The 20,262-nt window shown below is 49.2% G+C and overlaps 2 protein-coding genes and 1 long non-coding RNA gene across 20 annotated transcripts in view; 1 reads left to right on the forward strand and 2 right to left on the reverse strand.

The window, feature by feature from the left end:
• Positions 1-607: 607 nt before the first annotated feature.
• Positions 608-7,202, reverse strand: LOC105836297. The gene is made up of 3 exons (XM_012680233.3): positions 6,104-7,202; positions 1,242-5,175; positions 608-882 (listed from the first exon to the last, which is right to left on the reverse strand). Exons 2-3 carry the CDS (start codon positions 5,134-5,136, stop codon positions 854-856), a joined length of 3,924 nt encoding a protein of 1,307 aa, XP_012535687.2. The 5' UTR covers positions 5,137-5,175; positions 6,104-7,202; the 3' UTR covers positions 608-853.
• LOC105836299 lies at positions 5,650-8,803 on the forward strand. Its single transcript, XR_004964015.1, has 2 exons — positions 5,650-5,826; positions 6,069-8,803. It is a non-coding gene; the product is annotated as an uncharacterized LOC105836299 (long non-coding RNA).
• The window catches only part of LOC105839074 (sodium channel protein para), a 57,897-nt gene continuing 46,225 nt past the window's right edge, over positions 8,591-20,262 (reverse strand). For 14 of the 18 annotated variants that reach the window (XM_028195220.1, XM_012685112.2, XM_012685113.2 and 11 more), the window contains 3 exons: positions 19,284-19,554; positions 17,538-17,842; positions 16,565-17,350 (listed from right to left, as the gene is read on the reverse strand). In XM_028195220.1, the coding sequence (XP_028051021.1) occupies positions 16,565-17,350; positions 17,538-17,842; positions 19,284-19,554 (1,362 nt within the window). Of the gene's footprint in view, positions 17,351-17,537; positions 17,843-19,283; positions 19,555-20,262 lie in introns of all 18 variants that reach the window. The other 4 variants (XM_012685117.3, XM_012685116.3, XM_012685118.3 and 1 more) reach the window with 1 other exon arrangement.

The raw sequence follows: 20,262 nt of genomic DNA on the forward strand, positions 1-20,262 counted from the left end.
TCATGTATATGTATATATATCACACAATAGTGTTCTTTAAATGATATTATTATAACATTGAAATAAAAATATATACATTTTGCTGAAATAGATTATTTAAGAATATCTTTTTAACAAATTTCTATATTCTTATTTATATTGATTATTAATACTAGTTTCAATACTAATTTATTTTCTGTATGTATATATAATAGACTATAATACATTCGTGTATCGTGATCGGCACAAATTTTTGACCAATAGTAAGAAAATACGTTCAAACTCCGTAAAAGTAATTACTATTATTTCAGATGGAAACGACAGTATAACAAAATTTAACAAAGTAAATAATTATTTACATATTAAGCCTTGTATCTACATTAAAAATCTATATTGAACATTATATACACTAAAAACACAACATGTACAATATTGTTCATTAAAGAGCAACACGAGTTCCAGCGACCCAATATTTCTTTTGTTCTCTATATTTGATATTTCATAAATATTAACAAAATTAATAACGCAATTAAACGTGACACGAGAGGGATCGGAACGCCTGTTCTATCTGGAATGGATTGCGTGACAGCGCGGAGATGTTTACGCGCAGTAAAATATTACAATAATATTACTGGCAGGATTAACATTTAAACTTTATTAAAACCAACAACACAGTATAACAAGAGCAACAACAACAAGTCAATACGCCTCAAACAGCCCGCGGCAACTGCAGCCCTCGCTCTTTCTCTCTCTTTCTCCCTTTCTCCCCCTACATTTCTCGTTTCTTACAAAAAAATCAATCCGCCCCGTGTGTCGCTCTATCGACGCCGACCACGTCGAGCCCGAGTGAGCGGATCTCGAATGCGATCTCGTGTCACTGCAAACGAGCGAGCGCCTGGAGACCTGCGACATTAGTAACATTTGCAAATGAACACACAGGATTAGGACAAGTGGCCGGTGAACGGGTAACGCGCCGTACGTCCCGTTCGCGATCCCCGCAAGACACACAGAGGAAGGACACACAACAAGAATCCCATTCGCGCGCTAATGATCGGCCGGGTGGCTGACCCTCGCGGGCGCCACCACGATCGCTAGAAGCAATGCAAGGAGACAAGCGAGCAAGAGCGTGGTGCACATGGTTACCGGGACGGTTAGGGGGTTAGTGGTGGCGCTAGGGGGACGGACGGGCGCGTCGTCGTCGCCGTCGTCCCCGGCGCGACGCGACCTCGCGGCGCGTTCAAGCTCGCACACTGTGCGCTCACCTTCGCGGCTGCCCCCGCTTCGCGCGCTTCCGCCTCCTCGCGCTTCCATCACGATCCCGCTAGGCAGTACCATCGTTTCCTCCTGATCGCGTTCCCGCTCCTCCTGCCTCAGGCCGTCGGCGATCAGGCCGATCTTGCGGATCGCGAGATCGTCCTCGCGCTCGTCCGCGCTGGTCACGGGGGCGACGCCGGGGGGGACGGCAGTGTTTACGTCGGGCTTTGCGCCGCGGATGAGCCTCCCGCGTCTGGTGCTCAGTGCCTCGATCTCCCGTTCGTGCTCGTAGAGACTGGCCGCGGCCAGTTGCAGGTCGCGGACAGCCCTGGACAGGTCCGCGTCAGCGCTGGAGGCGTCGTCCTCCTCGGGGTGGTTGCTGCTCGTCGTGGAATCGCGCGTCGGAGCTACGACACTTGGGACGGTCCCCTCGAGCCTCCTGGTAGGCTCCTTGTCCTGGCTGGAGTACGGCGTGGAGCTGCTATGGGCGCTGCCACTTTGGTCCTCGACCTCGGAGCTGCGCGACACCGAGGAGCTCTTGCGGGTGGACAGACGACTGTCGCGCAGACGGTCGGCCACGTTGCTGAAGGCCTCCGCGATCAGTTTGACGTTCTCGTCCGCCACGCGAAGATAGTAGTCGTAGCTAGGAGCTGCCGGGGTCGAATCCGACGAAGACCTCGAGGAACTCGTTGAACCGGCGGTCGGGCTCGCCGTCTTCTCGCTGTCTCTCCCCGAGTGACTGCTCAGAGAACGCGTACGCTCGACGCTCGCTGGAGGAGGGGCTGGAGGAGGAGGAGGAGAGGGAAGAGGAGGTTCGTCGACCCCGAGGAGTTCGACGCCGAGGTCGCACTTATTATCAGCAGCGGCGATAACGGGACCGTCCGCGTTTGCGTCATCATCGTCTCCTTTTATCAGATTAACTAAATCTTGGCAGAGGCGAGTGTACGCGGCGAAACCGTCCGTGTCCGTGTCGCGCCCGTCGTTCCTGGCCGCCGAAACGTCGGAATCCGTCGGGTGCAGGTACTCGTGCCAGAAATTGTCGCTCAGGACGGCCTTCGAAGACAGCACGGCGTCAGACTCCCTCTCCTTCTTGGGACTCTCGCGCGCGGGACTCATCGTCGTCGTCGTTTCCGGCGACACATAGGTGCACGTAGGCTTCTTCCGGTACGCCCCCGCCGCCGGATGATTGCCATTGATATCCATGTCGCCCTTAATCGCCAGCTCATCCTTCCACCTGTGCGCGTCGTTGTCGGACAGCTCGCCGTCGCTCACGACGCGCCTGAGGTACTGCGGTCGCACGGCCAGCGTCCTCGTGACGTCCCGAATCTCGTCCCTGACGGTGTCGAGGCTGGGCTCGCGTCGCAGGTGGATCCGGTCGTGGTTGATCAGCCCGTAGAGATTCGCCGACAACGACCTGACGGCGCGCTTCTTCCCGATGCCCCCCGCGGTGACAACCTCCTCCGGCTGCTCCTTCCTCGGGGATCTCGCTTCGTCGACCGCGGCGCTTCTACCCACCGCGTCCTTCCTGAGGGCTCTGTAGGCGAGATCGTCCGTGACCACGTCCGGCTCGCATTGCGGTATGTACGGCGAGCGCGGCTGCTCCGTCCTCGTCGGCGTCGTGTGCAGGTAGTCGCTCTCGGTCGCCGCGGTGACCGGTCCGAGCGGTATGCCGAACGGCGGCTGCGGATCGACGATCCGCAGGGTGTTGTTGGCGTGGCTGATGCTGCGGTAGACGACGTCGTCGCGCGTCACGTCCGGCTCGTCCCGGGGATAGACGGCCGACGACGGCGGCGGCGGCAGGCGCACAAGCTCGTCCGCCGAGTCGCGACGCGAGAGAACGGGCGAAGCGATGAGGTAGCTGATGCTGGAGAGGGTCGACTGCCCGGCGACGTCCAAGAGGGACGTAGGTCGCTCCTTGGGATTCATTCTACGGTAGGCCATGTCGTCCTTCATCCTGTCCGGCGAGTCCGGCGAGGTGGCCGTCGTCGCCGCGTCCAGCTCGTTTCTGGCCCGCTTCCGAGTGAACTCCTCCATGCTCCGGCGCTCCGCGCGGTCCAGCAGATCCTCGTCGCCGAGACGCAGGCTGTTGTATATCGCCTCCAGCTCGGACAGGGCCTCCTCGAGGTTCTTCGAGCTCCTCCGTCTCTCCAGAGTCTCCTCGCTCGGTGTCACCCCTCTGCTGTTGTCCTCCCGCTGTTGGCTCCCCTTGTCGTACGTCGACGGGGTGACGGCACGCAACGCGCGCTGCTCGCCGGATCTTCCAGATGACCAGTCGGACGCGCGCGAGGAAATAGCCTCGTGTTGTTGTTTATCCGTTTCGCAGATGTGCGCCGATTTATTTTTGGCATCCCGATACACGCGGTGGCCCGCGTCGCCGTTGCGATTCAGCTGATCGTCGTCGCGAACGTTTCTACGCCTCGTCGTCTCCCCGTAGGCCGGCAGCTCGCTCGCGCAGTGATGGCTCGAGTTATATTTATTGTTTATGCGCTCCAGCGAACTGTAAAACTCCGTTTTGGGATTCGGCGTCGAGTTTCCAAACTCGCGTCCCACGTTCGTGTCGCGCCAGGCGATCTCGTTGCTCGATCCGTGTCGTTCCTCGATCCCCGATCGAGGGTTCCTCCAATCCCCGGGTCTCGTTGCTCCGCCTGCAACGTGGACCGTCCTATTGTCCTCCTGCTTAAGGTAATTTGGCACATTTTGGTGTGGTCTGTTGATCGGATAGGAACTGTATCCGAACGCGCGGTAGCGAGGGTCCCTCGGCGGTGGCACGGGTGGCTGATTGTCCGGATGGTCGATCAGTCGGCGATCGAACTGCTCGACCGCGTGATGGCACGCGTTTTTCGCGGGATATGTGAAGAAGTTGCCGACCACTCGGCTCTGGCCGTTGTCCACCGCGCAGACGTCGTCGCTGAAGTGCCGCGAGTTCTTCCCGTACGTGTTGTTCTGATTTAAATCCGTGATATACTGCCCCGTGGAGTATCTCCGGACGTCGCCCGGGACCTCGGGCTGCTGCGGGAAATCCGGGTCTCCGCGCAGGCACTCCGCGGACGATCTTTGTACCGGGAACGCGCGACCGCTCGTTCCCGAGGCCGTCGAACGGCGGGGATGCAAGGGCGGGCGGCACAGGCCGTTCGGCGAATGATCCGCCGCGTGAACGGCGCGTTCCTTGTCCTCGTTGCGATGGTCCCAGGAACACCTCCCGCCGTGCGCGACCTGCGGGTCGTTCAGAGCGTCGCCGCTGCCGTTGCCCTCGTCCCGCGACAGGCGCTTGATGTAACGCTCCGTCCGTGCGGCGCGGGTCCTCCGGCTGCACAAATTGCTGCTCCTCTGGTGGCCATTTTGCGCGCCGTCCGCCACCCCGGACTGGAATCTGTTCAGCGAGCCGTTGGACCTGCGGCAGTCGTCCTCGTCGGAGCTGCTGCCGGCGCACAGGTGGTCCCTCTTCGCCTCCGCCCGCGCCTTCAGCTTGTTGTTCCTGCGGGACCGCTTTCCCGCCAGGCCGTCCAGCGAGCCGTCGCTGCTGCGCGAATGCAGGGAGTCCCGCTGATGCGAGTCCATCGTCGTCGCGTGGCGAACGTTACCCTCGACCCTCGTCCGCCGTCCGCCGACGTGCTCCGAGTTGTTCTCTATCGAGTGAAGGACGACACCGTCCTTCAGCTGCCTGAACCTGGTGGTGGGCTTCCTCGGTGTCTTCTTGCAGTAGACGATCTCCTCGTCGTTCGACGAACTGTCGTAGTCCTTTATCGAGGATATCCGCCGCAGAATACCACCCAGGGACCACTTCCTGTCCTTCTTCTTGTCCGACGCGCTGGATACCGCGTCGCAAACTGGCAGGCGCCGGGTCGGCGGCAGGAGGCCGTCCATCCTCAGTATGTCCTTCTTACGTAGCCCCTTCCTCTCCATGGCAGCTGTCCCCGCCAGATGTCCCCGAGCCTAAGATATCTGGAAGAAGAGCATTTCATTCTTGTAATTCAACGTGTGTTGCGCATCACACAACAATGCACATTGACACAATTTCAGCAGAGACGTCGAGACGAAAGGCGTGAGTTTAATTCACTTTTATCTTACAAACAAAGGAAATCACGCTAAAAATGAGAAGTACGGAAAGTGCAAGGCCCCATTAAAGTTTCATACGCTCCCGTGCATTGTATTCGCTCGGCGAGACCACGTGCGTGGGGCTCGGTGCTATCGTTCCTCGGGGATCTCGTGTATCTCTTGTATCGAACGCGCGGTGTGTCCTCTTTTTCCAACGCGAAGGTCCGCGTCGCACTCGTGTCTCTTTCGCGTCGCGCAACGCATATTTGAGAGATTACTCGGCGCGGCATTCTTAGAAAACGATAAGACACTCCGCTCCGCGCTCGCTCCGATTATAAATACACCGCCGCGCTACACCTTGCCACTGTGCACTAACCTACCCGATGTCGAAATCAAACAGGCGACGAAACAGTGGACTCACGTTTCCTCCTCGGCCTGGACCAGCCGCAGCCGCCGCCGCCGCCGCCAAGTGTGCCCCGCGAATAACGTGAGTCACGGGAGCCAGCGGAGAGATCATTGAGGAGGCGACGCGGCGACGACGCTGCAGCAGCTGCCGAGGTCAGTGCTCGTCGCCCGGGCGCCCGATAACCACGATAACCACGTCGCATTAATCGCTTCCCTCTCTCTTTCTCTCTCCCTCTCTCTCTCTCTCTCTCTTTCTGCACGAACGGAGATCCTTGACAGCCGCGCCAACGTTACGCGGCGACGCGACGCCTCTGCTCCAATTTCACTCCGACTCGCTCACGCGGCTCTTTCTCTCAGACGAGTGACCCCGAAACGTCCATCTCTCTTACACACAGGCTCGCGACAGACACGCGGAGAGGATGGTACCTACGTGCTCTCAGCGCGACCGACGACGACGGCGACGCACGCACAGAACGGCCATTACTCGGCCGCGAGCCTCGCGCCAGTGTTGCTCGTGAGAGACACGACGACGATGACGACGGCGGTGGTGGTACCAGGCCGGTCGCTCGCACCGAACTCGCGGAGAGGAGAGAAGCGAGGCGGCGATTCGTTCTCGCGACCCCACCCATGCCCGCTCGTCCTCCGCGAGCTGAGAGGAAGAAGAAGAAAAAAAAATGCCTCGGGTGCCCACGCGTCGCCACACGCTGGCTGCACACGACTGGGATCTGGACGGTGTTAATGGTAGCGTTTCCTAGAGCATCCCCTCCACGGGGCTCGTCGGTTGGGTAGGGCTCTATACTCGACGGACAAGTAGTTCGGGATCGGGGTTGCGCCGTAGATCTCAGGATTACGTCTGTGTGAATTATTTATATACACAGTCGGAAAATTTATGTTGAATTTTACATATACCTATCCCATGTTCCAACTCGGGTTTTTGTGTTAATTTTGCAAATGTGAATACGTCGCAAGAAAACTAATGCAATTATTATGCAAAAAGTTAACACAAAAAGAGTACAACTCTTCGACACGGTTTGAAAACTAAACGTAAAGAGATATTTCTTTAGTAAAATTAATATTTATGATACGTACATTTTATTCATTTTTTTTAAGAATCTTCAAGTTTGTGTTTTAATTTATCTATAAATTGTGTTATTTTAATACTTTAGAAATGTCGAATATCAACTTGAGACAAATATTCAAATAACATGATCACATTGTGTTGAATTAACACTTGGATGTTAAAAAATAAATACAAGAAATTTAACAAGAACAAGAAAAATATGAGTCATAGGATTAAAATTTGCTTTCAAAAGTAACAGTCTTTACTCGCATTAGTTTGCAGTAAATGTTACTTTCGACAGCAGCAAAACAATTTTATAAAAAAAACAAACATTACTGTTTTCTTTTCACTAATTTCTGTTTTACATATTTTACTAAACTCGATTTATTTTATTAAAAAAAAAAAAAAAAACTAATAAGCTTCTCTTCAAACAACTGTGGAGATTATACGAGATATCTAATCTTTAAGAGATAATATATGTGCTTCTACTTGAGACACAAGTATTATCACTATCGCGTTTATTCTCGCTGATAGGAACCAATGATCGGAATCTTTCAGGGACAAAGAATGAAATACAAATACGACAGTATGAGTGTTAAGCTTTTTCGTTTATTGAAAATATCTCTGTAAAACGTGTGTATATTGTGGCCGGGCGAGGTAAGCCGACAATACCGAATCTTCGACAACGAAATGAAATCGGGTAGCAAACGAAGAGATACGGTGAAGACATTGAAAACAATATAGTCGATCGTATTTTTAGTATCTACATAAGTAAAGGACGAATCAACGATGCATTCGCTTACTTTTTAATCTTATTATTAATTATATTATGTATAACAAAGCGGTAACAACTTGTTAATTGTAACTATTATGATAATAATCGTTTACTTTATATAATTACAATAATATAATGTGTAAGGATCATTAACTAATCGATAACAAACGAATCGTATCCTCCTCCCTTTTTCTTCTCTTCATATTCATCTTTTCTTTTCCTCGTAATATCCTCGTTTCATCGCGTCCTCCTTTCGCTTTCCATTTTTTGACCCAATGTCGATCGTTTTAGCGCAAATCGTTTTGTTATTATTATTTTTTTTTCGCTTATCCCCCCCTCTCATTTTTGTATTAATTATTTAACAACAGTTTTTTTTATCCTCTTATTATATTTGCTCTTTAATTTAATAATCGTAGTAAACATAGTAATTATTTATAATATTGTGCAAATAACCCATATATTTATATTTATATTTATTTATATATATATATATTTATATTTTTTCCTTTCTTGTTATTTATTCTGTTAATAAAAGTGTAAGTAATGAATGTCGTATTCTCAACGGAGGAGCTTCTCTGTGTTTTTCAATTTTTTTCGCGCGCGCGTGACACAAGTACGCGACTCGCGCGTGTCCGCACGACACGCACGAGCGCGTACGTACATACACACACATATACACACACCCACAGACACACCACACACGCGCGCGCGCGCGCGCGCGCGTGCGTACCGCAGATTTGTGTTTGTTCTTTAAATGGACGATCCTTCGCGCGGAAAATTTTTTTTCTTTTTTTTTTCCTCTTTAAGTATTTCGACAGCTAGCTTCTTCGTTAAAATTGGATTTCTTATAGCACGTTTCTACCTAGCTTGACCCATGGCAGTTGCTTGTTCATTTATACTGGCCGACAGGCTCCGCAGCTTGACACTTTACAATGCTTTAGCCCAGCGCTCTAGGATTTCTGTTTCATATTTAATTATTTATTTACTTTTTTTACTCCATTATTTATCATTATTTATTATCTCACGACGTAGGATTAATGATTCGAGAGTATCGAGACACTACAAAGCCACCCTTCTCCCTCTTTTTTTTTTACTTCTGCTATCCGTTTAAGAAAAATTTTTCGTGCATTTACGATTAGTTAACTTATAGTTCTCTTTTATACATTGCGTAACGGCAGTATCGTCCTCGGAAAAAGTATGTTAAACCTCGCCTTACCTCGCTTAACGAAGGAAAGCACTATTAAATTTTTATTTTCTCTTTTTGCTATATCTTACAGCCGTTGTCGCGCAAAAAGCTGATACCGTTAATGTACATTTCTTTTTTTTTTTTTTTAAAGATTAACGAAAGTCAACGAAGCACACCACGCACACTCATCCATCCCCCTCCCCCTTTGTGACATCGCTATGGTTGCCGTCGTCCTCGTCGTCATTTACGTCACCGGCCGCCGTTACCATTCTCTCGCCGTTTACAACGTTATTGATCAAACGGACGCGTCTTTTATCTCTCAGCTTGAAACTGCTCCCTCCAGCGATATTTTATTACCAAATCGATTCTCAAGCGTACGAAAGGACTGCCCTCTGAAGAAAGATTGTCAATCGAATTTCGATAAGAAATGATGAAACCAAAGAAACTCGAGGTCCGAATTCATTTCGCGACGTATATAATTAGTCATTTATCGAGGAGCGAGAGAGAGAGAGAGAGAAAGAGCGTGAAAAAACTGTTTTTTGAAGCTTTTCAAACATCGCCTTTATCAGGACAGTCCTCTCGCGGGTTCTCCCTCGATTCGACTCGCTCGCGGGCGAAGCGTTAATCGACGAGCACGCTGCGATCGAGTTATTGGGGGGAAGTCCCCGATCGAGCGCGCGGCGTCCAACGTTCCGTCCGTCGGCGAGTCGGAAAAACCGGCTTCGGGCTTGAAAGCGGATTTATACGCCGGGCGGGGCGTTCCGTTCGACGATCGTCTCGAGAGAGTCGCGCAAAGCGAAGCGCACCGTTCGCGCGTACCGCAGGTCGAGTTTCGCGAAACTTTCCGGCTACGCGATGAGTCACGGCGTTGAAGAACTGATCGCGCGCGTCGCGACGGATCTGCCGTATGCATGACGATGAAGGCGGAGGAGGCGCGCAGAAATAGAAGACGCCCTTCTCCACTGCCTTCCGTCGTTCCCGCTCGCGATGCGTGATTCATTTTTCGTCCGCCGCGTGCTTCTCTTTTTTCGTTCGCCGCCTCTCACCTTGGGTGACTCACTCGAGAACTTGATCGAGAACGTGAAAAGTGAGAATGGACCGCCTCGCAAATTCGCCTCCGCGATACGCCCCTCCGGGGGAGGACGATGCATCCGCCGACGATGCTAATCGCCAAGTAGGCGTCTACCGGAGATTCGCGGCGGTTCGTTCGGCGTCCCGACGTACGAATCTACATCCCGGAACGCGTACAGAAAACCCGGCCGATTAAACGGCCCGTCGTTAAAAAATCATCGTCGTCATCTCCGCGAGATGGTTGCGCGCGCTTGAACGTTTCGCAAGACAGTTCCTGCGAACGTTAAACGCCGACAAGTGACGTCCGACTCCGAGATTACGTCTGCCGTCTTCTATTTCCGTCCGTAAAAAAAGAAGCAGATGCAGACAAGGTCTCTACGACAAGATGCTAAATTACGTCGGTTCACCGTTTAACCAAACCGGAGTGGCTCCGGATGTAGATTTGCACTAGAGACGTGCAAATTCGATTCGAACCGAATCTCACCGATCGCCATTTCGAAACAACTTTGAAACCAAGAAGTTCCAATATAATACGGATCGAATGGCATTGATGACTTTATTAAATTGTATTTTAAATTACTTTGCATTATAAAACCAATACTTTTTTTTTCTTACATGTAGAAATATTTTATATTACCTACATATTGAAATTTTATCCAGCAATAATTACCGGCTGTTCCATTAAAAGTTATATTTGAAAGGATTTGATTCGATTCGATTCGATTCGTCGTCGAGAAACGTGGATTCGCACGTCTTTGTTTCGCGACGGGTCGTTATTCTTTACCATCTCCAAATACAGTTGCTCACGTCGAATGTAGTATCGAAAATATATATATTATCACGAGTACAAGCGATTATTTGATTATTATCGAATTATTTGCACATATTACAATACGGGAGGGAAGGCCAAACTGAAGAGGAAGCGGCGGGGGGGAGGAGGGGAGGGGGAGCCTCGGAGTTACGGGACAATGAGAGCCGGACGGACCATCGGATATTTTTAGTACTTCAATATACAAGAACGATCGACGGTTAATCCAGCAAGGTCTTCGACTTTCCGTTCCTTTTTTGTTTTAATGTGTCGTTGTCGTCCGTCGTGAGTTTCCAAGACGCCGCGATTCCGAGGGACAACGTCGATGGCGTCGTGACCTGTGTGAAACCCGATCAATCGATCGCGCTCGGAAATCGAGAGGAGAGGGGGGGGGGGGAAGGCCGGCGATACGAAACGCAAGAAACGGAGAGAACGATGACCATCCGTCCCCGACCGAAAAACCGAGAAAAGCGGGCACGCACGCGTTGGGGAGCAAGCTATTTTTACGGAGAACGCGATGCGCGATATAAAAAATACCCCTCCCTCCGACGTACCGCCAGCGCGGAGCGAAGGCAAAACGTTAACGCGACGAAAACGCTATATATCCTACGAAGCGAATGTGTTGCGAGAAAATTCAGAATTGGCGGCGACGTGCGGCCCTTCGCGTCGCGTACGATCGCGTTGCGTTACGCTTTATTTTCCCGCGAGATGTCTCCCTCGGAGAATTCAACGTTTAATTTTAGCGACACGAGATTCGAATTTGCGGTATATTAGATATATATATATACGTAGAAAAGTTACCGAGGACATTGAATGTTGGACGAAGCCCTCCTACAAGCCCCGTCGAAAGCGAGAACTCGACGTTGTCGCGATGTAGAATGGTGCGAGTTATTTGTACGATAAAATTCCAAACGGTGCTCGATCCCGTTCGTGGAGGAAGTAGCGAGCGCGTTTCTTCCTGCGACGCGTTTCATCCACGAGATAATTTGTGTCATCTTAGCAACGACATCCCTACACTTCGATGTTCTCTAATCGTCGTCGTCATTGTCGTCATCAAACGTTATCACTGTCGTTATATATCGAACCTACGTTTCAGTCGATTGCTTTGAGTAGCAATCGAATCCGATTGACGGAGAGAAGCGGCACAGAGAAAAGCGAGAGCATGAGATGGAAATATAAAGATCCGTACGTGACGTGATTTTTATTTGTATCTGTTTCTATTTGTATTTGTGTCGCTGTGTAGGAAACAAATGACGCATACAAATCTCAAAGCACATAAACGCAACCGCACGTCCTACAAAATCAAAGACGTCTAATTTCGCGGATCGGAAACCAATTAAAAAAAAAAAAAAAAGAAAAAAGAAAACGAACTTCCTCCGTACTCTCACGCTCGCGTTTTTTTTTCTAGCCGTAGCTCGACTATGCTGGACGCGGCAAGGAGACATGAATTTCGTAACGGCGCATCTTGTGCGTACTCTCGCGCTCGTAAATCCACCAATCACATTCAAATTGCATCAAGACCGACAACACGCCGTTGTTCGCTGAAGCCTTTGTTCTCGCGTTATCAGAGCCACTCCGCCGCGGGCCTCCTCATCCACGAGAGCCTCTACCGCAGCCGGAGCGAGTTCTCGACCAGCGAGAAAACGTTTTCTTTCCCTCTTCTCACTCTCTCGCTCTCTCTCTCTCTCTCTCTCTCTCTCCCTCCGAATTTCAGCTCCCCGATCGTCGCCCTCCCACACGTCGACTTCCTGTCGTCGGCGAGTGTAGTGTCGCCGCCTCCGAGGTGCTGACAACCAGCACACGCCGCCGGCTTCCTCGTCGTTGTCCCTCTCGACCCGCGCGCGTCTGTCTCGTCGCGTCCCTTTCCTCCGCCCTACCTACCCTACGCGGATCGCGGATGCAAACGTAGAAAAATAACGATCCGCATTGGACACACACAGACACACAAACACACACACACACACACACGCATACATATATATATACATCTTTCTTTCTCTTGTTTTTGTTTTTATCTCGCCGCCTACTTAAGCTTACGCGGCCGCGTGACTGCGATAACGCTTTCGTTTAATTTTCGTTATACGATGACGAATGTTCGTTCGTGCGTGCGGGCGTGCGTGCGTACGTGCGTGCGCGCGAGGCGAGACGCGCTCGCGTAAAACTGTCTTCCGACCGACATTCCAGGGGAAATGATAACCAGCGCCCGAAGAAAAGAAAATGCGAGTTGAATTGCTTGAAACAGCAGTTTTCTTTATTCGACCGACTGATTGATAAAATGTCAAGGGAAGAAAGACGCGGGCGCTCTGCTCGTCTCATTCTGCACGTATCTCTCTCTCTCTCTCTCTCTCAATACACACGTATATATGTAATACACATCTCTTACGAACAAACTTGGCCGTTGCAAAGTCAGCAATGTCGTCATCGTCGTCACGCGTTATAATAAAATCTGATGTCCCGTGTACAAATTGTTCAACACACGCTTCAAAATTTGCTTTGGTGACCTGGTAGGTATAGGTTGTCGCGCGGAGACGAAATGACTCATAGCTCTTGCTTCGCGGCGGAATCGCGACGACGACTGCGGGATAACGACTTACGGTGGAAAGAATACGCCATTAGGATTGTAGCCTTGACAATTTCGATTGTACGAAAGAATTTTGAAGTTCTGAAGCTTCAAATTTTCAAAGTTTGAAGTTAACTTCGAGGTTTCAGATCCTTTCGTCAAAAGTAAACAGCCCCAATACACATCCGAGGAAAACCGTGCTGAATTTTCGTGAGGGCTGGATGGTGCGTCCCCCTACAGGAGTCTAGAAGAAACGGAATAATACGCGTATTCTTTCTATCGTAATGATCGATTAAACGAGAAAAAAAACAAGAAAGAAAAGCGGAAACGATTGTCGAGATGCGCGCAATTTTTTGGAGCCGCGTTAAGAAGCTTCACCCGAGCGTCCTCGGGTATCATTTTAACTTTGTTTAACATTCGATGAACAACAAGGATAAAATAATAATCTTGGAGGCGATCGGGCGACGTTTCCGAACGCGCGGCCTTCGACGGACGCGAGCGCGTGGATCCGTACGCGATTCCGCGCGAAGTCTCGTGCAGCGTAAACCCGTCTTGACTCTGCGTTTATTGACCGGCCGCGTTCAAAAATATACCCCGGTACCGAGAGAAACAAGAAGCGCGAAGGATGTCCGCGGTTCGTTTTGCGCGGACAAAGAGAAGGGAATAAAGCGGCGACGGGTCCTCGACGACAAAGCTCCTCTCCCCCTCGGGATCGTCGAGATTGTTGCTTGCTCGTGGACGCGATATTGTTGGACCGGGGAAACCGAAGTCAAAATTGCTTAAAATTGCTGTTATTTAAAAGGCACAACGTAGGGTTCTCTCATTCGTCCGAGATTAGCGAGAATACTACTTACGATCCAATTTTTCCGTCGCGGAAAGCTCCCTCCACTCTTAATAACGTTTTTCCTGGTGTTGTTCCAGGTTTTCTTTTTTCTTTTGACGAAACGAGACCTCGGAAAAGACTCGCAGTAGCGAAACACCCTCGCTACTGAAAGAGCAATATGTATTTCGGAGCGGCCAAACTATTTTACATAACACGGTGTGCGGCCTCTTTGTTTTTAATTAAAAACTCCGCCGGGGACGAATCGGGCGAAACGGAATTCGCGCGAGCTCCGTACTCCGTATATGTGCACCAATATGTACACGATATATGTATCATAATTACAATGATAATGTAATATAATTACAACAATCCTATTCAAAAAGTAGTGTTTGCGGATGTAGATTTGCGACGACGCGAGACGGGTTTACGCGCGCGGCGATATTTTTTTTCCCCCTTGCGATTGCGATTATTCGAAGTAACGATACACTAGAATGTATTTAATTCATTTATTCCGAAGCGCGTTTATTACTACGTCGTGTAAGACTGCGTGTAAGTTTTTTTTTTTTTCCTTTGCAAATGTGTAAATATCTAGCTGATGATGAATCTGCGGAATCGCACCCTCCCCCCCGCTCCTCCCCCTTCTCCGTCCCCTTCAGCTGTTCGTCGAGAAAACATTTAAAAGACGTCGCCGCCTTTCCTCTTTTTTTTTCTTCATTAATTATTACAACTTGAATTTTTTGTAATGCTGCCGATACGCGCGTTTATTTTCAATTGCGAACGGAGGACCGCGACGCGGAAGGGTTGAAAGGGAAGTGCGGGAGAAGGGCGGCGAAAGAGCGGAGGCACAGACAGGCAATTAGATAGAGACAAATAGAGTATTAATAAGTCCGCGAGAGAGAAGAATTCGAAGAGAAGAAAAAGGAACGTCGGTGATACAACGTAAGGGATTCCCCTTCGTCGGGATGCAAAAAGGTCTCTCTCGTACACACACGTGGCAAACGCGATTGTAAAAAAGCCAAAACGCGGCAGGGAGACGCGGACTCGTCGCCGACGTGAGTCGCGATATTAACATCTCCAAGGGGTCGGGAAGGGGAAGGGGTAGGGAGAGAGGGGGGGGGAGAGGGGTATATCTCACAGCGAGAGCATGGGTATTGGGGGGCATTGAGGAGGGAGACGGTCGCATTCGCGTCCGAGGGGTTGACTCGCGTACCTGTTGATGCGCGCGGGCGCATCCCTTCGGGACCGACGAGACGGCCGGAAGGGGGCGGGAGAAAGGGTTGGTTGTTGGTGGAGCCAAAAGCGAGCGCGATCAAGCGTTGGTTGTTCGCGCGCCGTTTCCCGCGAGAGATGCCGAGAAGCCGGAGCGATTGATAGTGTAATATAACTAATCCGCGCGTAACATTTCATCTCCATCCGAGAGAATGAGTCCTCTTTTTTTCCGCCGCCTGCGAACTTCTCCTTCGCTCGTCTTCTTCGTCGTCGTTAATCGAATGTGCTCATCGGTACGTCGGTATCGTCGTCATCATTAACATCATCATCATCATCATCATCATCTTTATCATCATCATCATTAATTATTATCATCGTCGTCGTCATCGCGCCTGCCATCCTGCGATTTACATGTCGTCCCCTCGTAGAGCGGATGTCGCGCCGCGACGCAAGGCGCCGCGTGAGCGGATGTGGGTGGGCTTTGTTTAGGTACTTGCTGTAAAACGGTGTAAAAAATCCAAACGGCGGATATATAGAGATATATACTCGCGAGATTGAGCTAACGTGATACGAAGATGGTGTAGACAAGAGGTCGGCGCCGCTTCAGTCCGCTCGCGCGTCGCCCCGCGACGCGGATCGCTGACGAACGACTGAGGAACGGAGGCGTAGAGATCTCGCGCGAGAGAAAGAGAGAAAGAGAGAGAGAGAGAAAGAGAGAGATCTCGTCCTCCCGCGTCGCGACGCCGCGCCCTCGCCGAGTCGCGCGATGTATTCGTGTGTATGGGGGAAGTACGGAGCTCGGGGAGGACGCGCCGCGACGCTTCGTGGCCAGGCCCACCTCTCGTCTCTTCTCTCCGCGCCACTCCTCCTCCCGGTCGGTCCATCCGGACGGCACGAAGGATTCCGATCCTCGAGAAATCGGCGAGAAGCGGCACACCTTCCGAAAACTCCGATGGAACTCTCGCGTCGCAGTCGCACAGTCTCTTCGTGTACCTCGTACTCTCTCTCTCTCTCTCTCTCTCTCTCTCTCTCCCTCTCCCTCTCTCTCTCTTTCTCTCCCAACGGTCGTGGCTCGTTTAAAGACGATTTAAAGGCAACTCGTTGGAGGAATGTTATTTATACAACTATAAGGCTGTCGATGGAGAGCACACGCGAGGTGCCTGCCCGGCCACTACTCCGCGCGAGCAGGGTGAGCGGCTAATGGTGAATGATCATCGTCGTCGACGATGCTGCTGCTGCTGCTGCTGCTGCTGCTACTGCTGCTGGTGCTCCTGCTGCGGCTGCCGCAGAGGAGCGATTTGCGGCGCACGGACGGCGGCGGTGGCGGCGATAGCGACGATGGTGGCAGCTGCGGCTGCGGCTGCTGCGGCGGCGGCGGCGGCGACGACGACGATGGCGATCAGACGTCCGCGGTTCTCGAGGTGATGCTCATCGATCGGCTGTGTATGACGACGCGGTGACCGTTCTTCGTGACGTAGCCGTCGCTCTCGACGAGCACCTGGGTCTGCCGGACGCAGAGGTCGACGTCCGGATCGTCGCTCTCCTCGCTTGGCCCGCCGAGACGCTGCTGCTTGTGCTTCCGCCAGGCGTTCTGTATTAGACGGGCGCAGTACTCCTCGCGCTGCCGCCAGAGGGTAGACGAGACCGGCTCGTAACCAACCTCGTCGGGCCGGGCCTTGACCTCTTCGAGATTCTCCGTCTCCTCGATCGGATTACCCTTCCGCGCGAAGAAGTCCTTGGTAAGGGCGTCGAGGATATCCACGCAGAACATAAGGTCCCCCTTACATATCGTGATATCCATCGACACGATTTTGTATTTGTTGGGCTTGTGTATCTGCAGTGGGGGCTCCAAAACGTCCAAGAAGTCCGACAGCTGGTCGTATCTGATGTATTGCGTGCCGTCCGGGTCGAACTGCTGCCAGATCTCGTAGTACATATCGTAGTCGTCGTCCGTCAGACCCTCCTGCACGTCCTCGGTCGCCTGCGAGTAATTCTCGAGGATCACGGCGATGTACATGTTGATGACGATCAGGAAGCTGATCACGAGATACGAGAGCAGGTACGCGATCCCGATCGTCGAGGATCCACAGTTGCCTGGGTAGCCGATCTCGTTGTTCGGCTCCTGGCAGTCCTCCTCGTTTATTATACCGTCGAGAACACTGTCCCAACCGGCCGAGGTTGACATCTGCCAATACAATTAGGTGTCATGAGTCGAAGACAGAGTTTTTTCAGCGTCTCATAAAGCGACTTTAAAAAGACAAATCCTTGTCCTTGTAAGATTTTACAGAGATAATCAGAATATACATTATATTACAAAAAAAAAAATAGTAAGTGTATACAAATACAAATTAAGATATATATAATTCAGTCACCTGAAATAGCAGTATCATTGACTGCCCGAATGTTTTGAAATTGTACACGTCGTCGAGTCCGCTCTTGTCTTTGACGTGCATGAAGAAAGACATGCCGAATATCGCGAAGATAAACATCACCAAAAATAGCAGTAGGCAAATGTTGAAGAGGGCTGGCAACGACATCGCCAGGGCGAAGAGAAGGGTTCGGATACCCTTGGCACCTTTCACGAGTCGAAGCACACGACCGACTTTTGCCACTCTCACTACACGAAGCAAAGTCGGCGAGACGAAATATTTCTCAATAATGTCGCTGAGCACCAGACCTGTCGGGTTTAAGAAAATTTACATTTCAGCAAACTCGAGATCCTTCGGGCTCGAATTAACATCAAGGACGAAGCGAGGGTGCGATGATCACGCTTATGACGCATAAATGATGTAATTTCATTCATAATTCATGAATTTCTCGTGCATCGTCGGGTTCGAGATCATGCGTTGCTTGAATCATCTATTATTATGTAGCTATTGTTAGCTAGTGTAGCTGGTAGTAAAGTAGAGAGTGCGATTCATAGAAAAATAGGCTTTTTCAAGTATACGTTTCTATAAAAAAAAGAAAAATCGTTCATATTTTACTTGCAGGCAATTTACGTCGAAAAATAATACGAAAAATAATATCTGAAAGTCGTGTATATTTCTTTTCGATAAATAAATCAATACGTGTATTTGATACTCTGTACTTTAAGAAAATGATGTGCGTTGTGGATTGTATTGAAAATGTTGAATTTTAAAAAATTCATGCACGTTCTAAGGACTAAGATATATTATTATAGATTCTGTCTCTTTGAACTTCGATCGAAAATCTTATAAATCATAAAAAGCGTATACAAAAATCAATTGAAATATTAAAACTCATTCTATCGTAATCTAGTTAATCAAAATTATGCGGTGCCTTGTGAAAGATAATTTCGAGTAAAAAGTTTTCACTACTGTTATTCTAAAATATAAATACCTCTAAATGAAGATAGATTCTATAAGTGTAGAAAAATCGATCTATATATTCTGATTTATATATTCTAAGTAAAATCGTAAAATCCTAAAATCTATTTTATACAGACCCGATCTTACCCGAGCTTTTACACTTCGATTAATGATTGTTGCAACATTGATTAATGCGCCGAATGACTCGCGCAAAGCGTTACGTCGCGGCTGTTATTTATCTCGAAAAGAAAAGCTCTCCGACATTAATCATAACGGTTAACTCTGAAAAATTGCTTCGACCTCCCTTCCATCGCAATTCTCATTCCAGGTACGACGACGAAGTAACGCTGAGCACGAGTAATTCGACCCTAAACACCAACAGCACATTGGTAGGACACGTTGGGAGTAAGGTTGTGAGACGGGACAGGATTGACACAGTGGGGGATATATTCAACACATCAATGTAAGGCTACGTAATGTAATGATATCCATTAGTCGTTGAGACACGAGCGAAACGTTAGGCCTGTCCGCTTATAATCGATAGAGAAGAGAGATTCTGCGTGCATTAAAAATGTAGCGGAGAAAGTAGTGGCATGCCGATTTGTCCTCGCTGATGAGATACGATACTAGATGAATCTACGAGTATACTAAGAAGCAAAGATGTAGTAATCATTCCCCTGAGAATCGAGCAGCGAGAAGGGAAGCTAACAGGCCCGCCTTTTTATTTCTCACATTTTGCTGCCGTTTCGCTCGGGTCATACGACCATAGCAATCATTACGTTACATTACCTAATATTGACAATATAACAACAACAAAATCAAAGAGATTCCATGGCTCCTTGAAATAGTGGTAGCGAAGAGCGAAGATCTTCATGAGACACTCGCTGGTGAATATCACAATGAATATCATGTTGAGATAGTCCAGAACATTGCTGAACGTTTCGGTCTGCTGATAATGGTCCAACGTCATCGTGAGCATGTTCAGCCCGATGAACAGCATGATTATCATATCGAACTTTTTGTCCGTCACTATTTCGAACACTATTGCCTGCGGCCGCCACTGCGAACAATCGAGAGGGGGAAAAAAATGTTATGCCGATTTATGCACGGCTCCATTTTTCATTATTACACAATATATACATGGAGGGAATTTTCTCTTAAAATTTACCCTTAAATTCTGGTAACTGTGGAATAATGTGCGACCTCGAGGAATTTTACTATACTGCTTAGTAAAATTTACTAAAAGTATAGTAAATTTTACTAAAAAGTATAGTAAAATTTCTTGAGATCACACATTATTCCACAATTATCAGATTTGAGGGTAAATTTTAAAAGAAAATTCTCTCCGAGTATATTACATAAGCACAATGTTTTATGTATATATAAAAAATAAAAACGTTTTGCTTTTCCTGAGCGCGGCAAAAACAGACCTTTTCACGACACTCGGCTTTATTATCAGTGTACATATTTCAAGTTGTAACATATATTCGCATTAGGATTCAAGTAACGAACCATTGGGCTTTCAAAACGCTCTCGTCGTGCAGAATTAATTGTCGGATGATGTTAACGACGGTTCGTAAAACAAAACGTGGCACGTGCCTCGGTAACGATCGTAACACTGTCCGACGAAAAAAAAAAACGCAAAAAATAAATACGCGACTAAGGTTCAGAAAAAATTTGAAAGTCGCGAAATTAAGGAGCCAATAAGAGCCAGATTAAGGATAGCGTACACAATAGAAAACATTTTATATTTGTTAAATTTGACGCT

This window comes from Monomorium pharaonis, chromosome 7 (assembly GCF_013373865.1).
Source record: "Monomorium pharaonis isolate MP-MQ-018 chromosome 7, ASM1337386v2, whole genome shotgun sequence".
Lineage (NCBI taxonomy): Eukaryota > Metazoa > Arthropoda > Insecta > Hymenoptera > Formicidae > Monomorium > Monomorium pharaonis.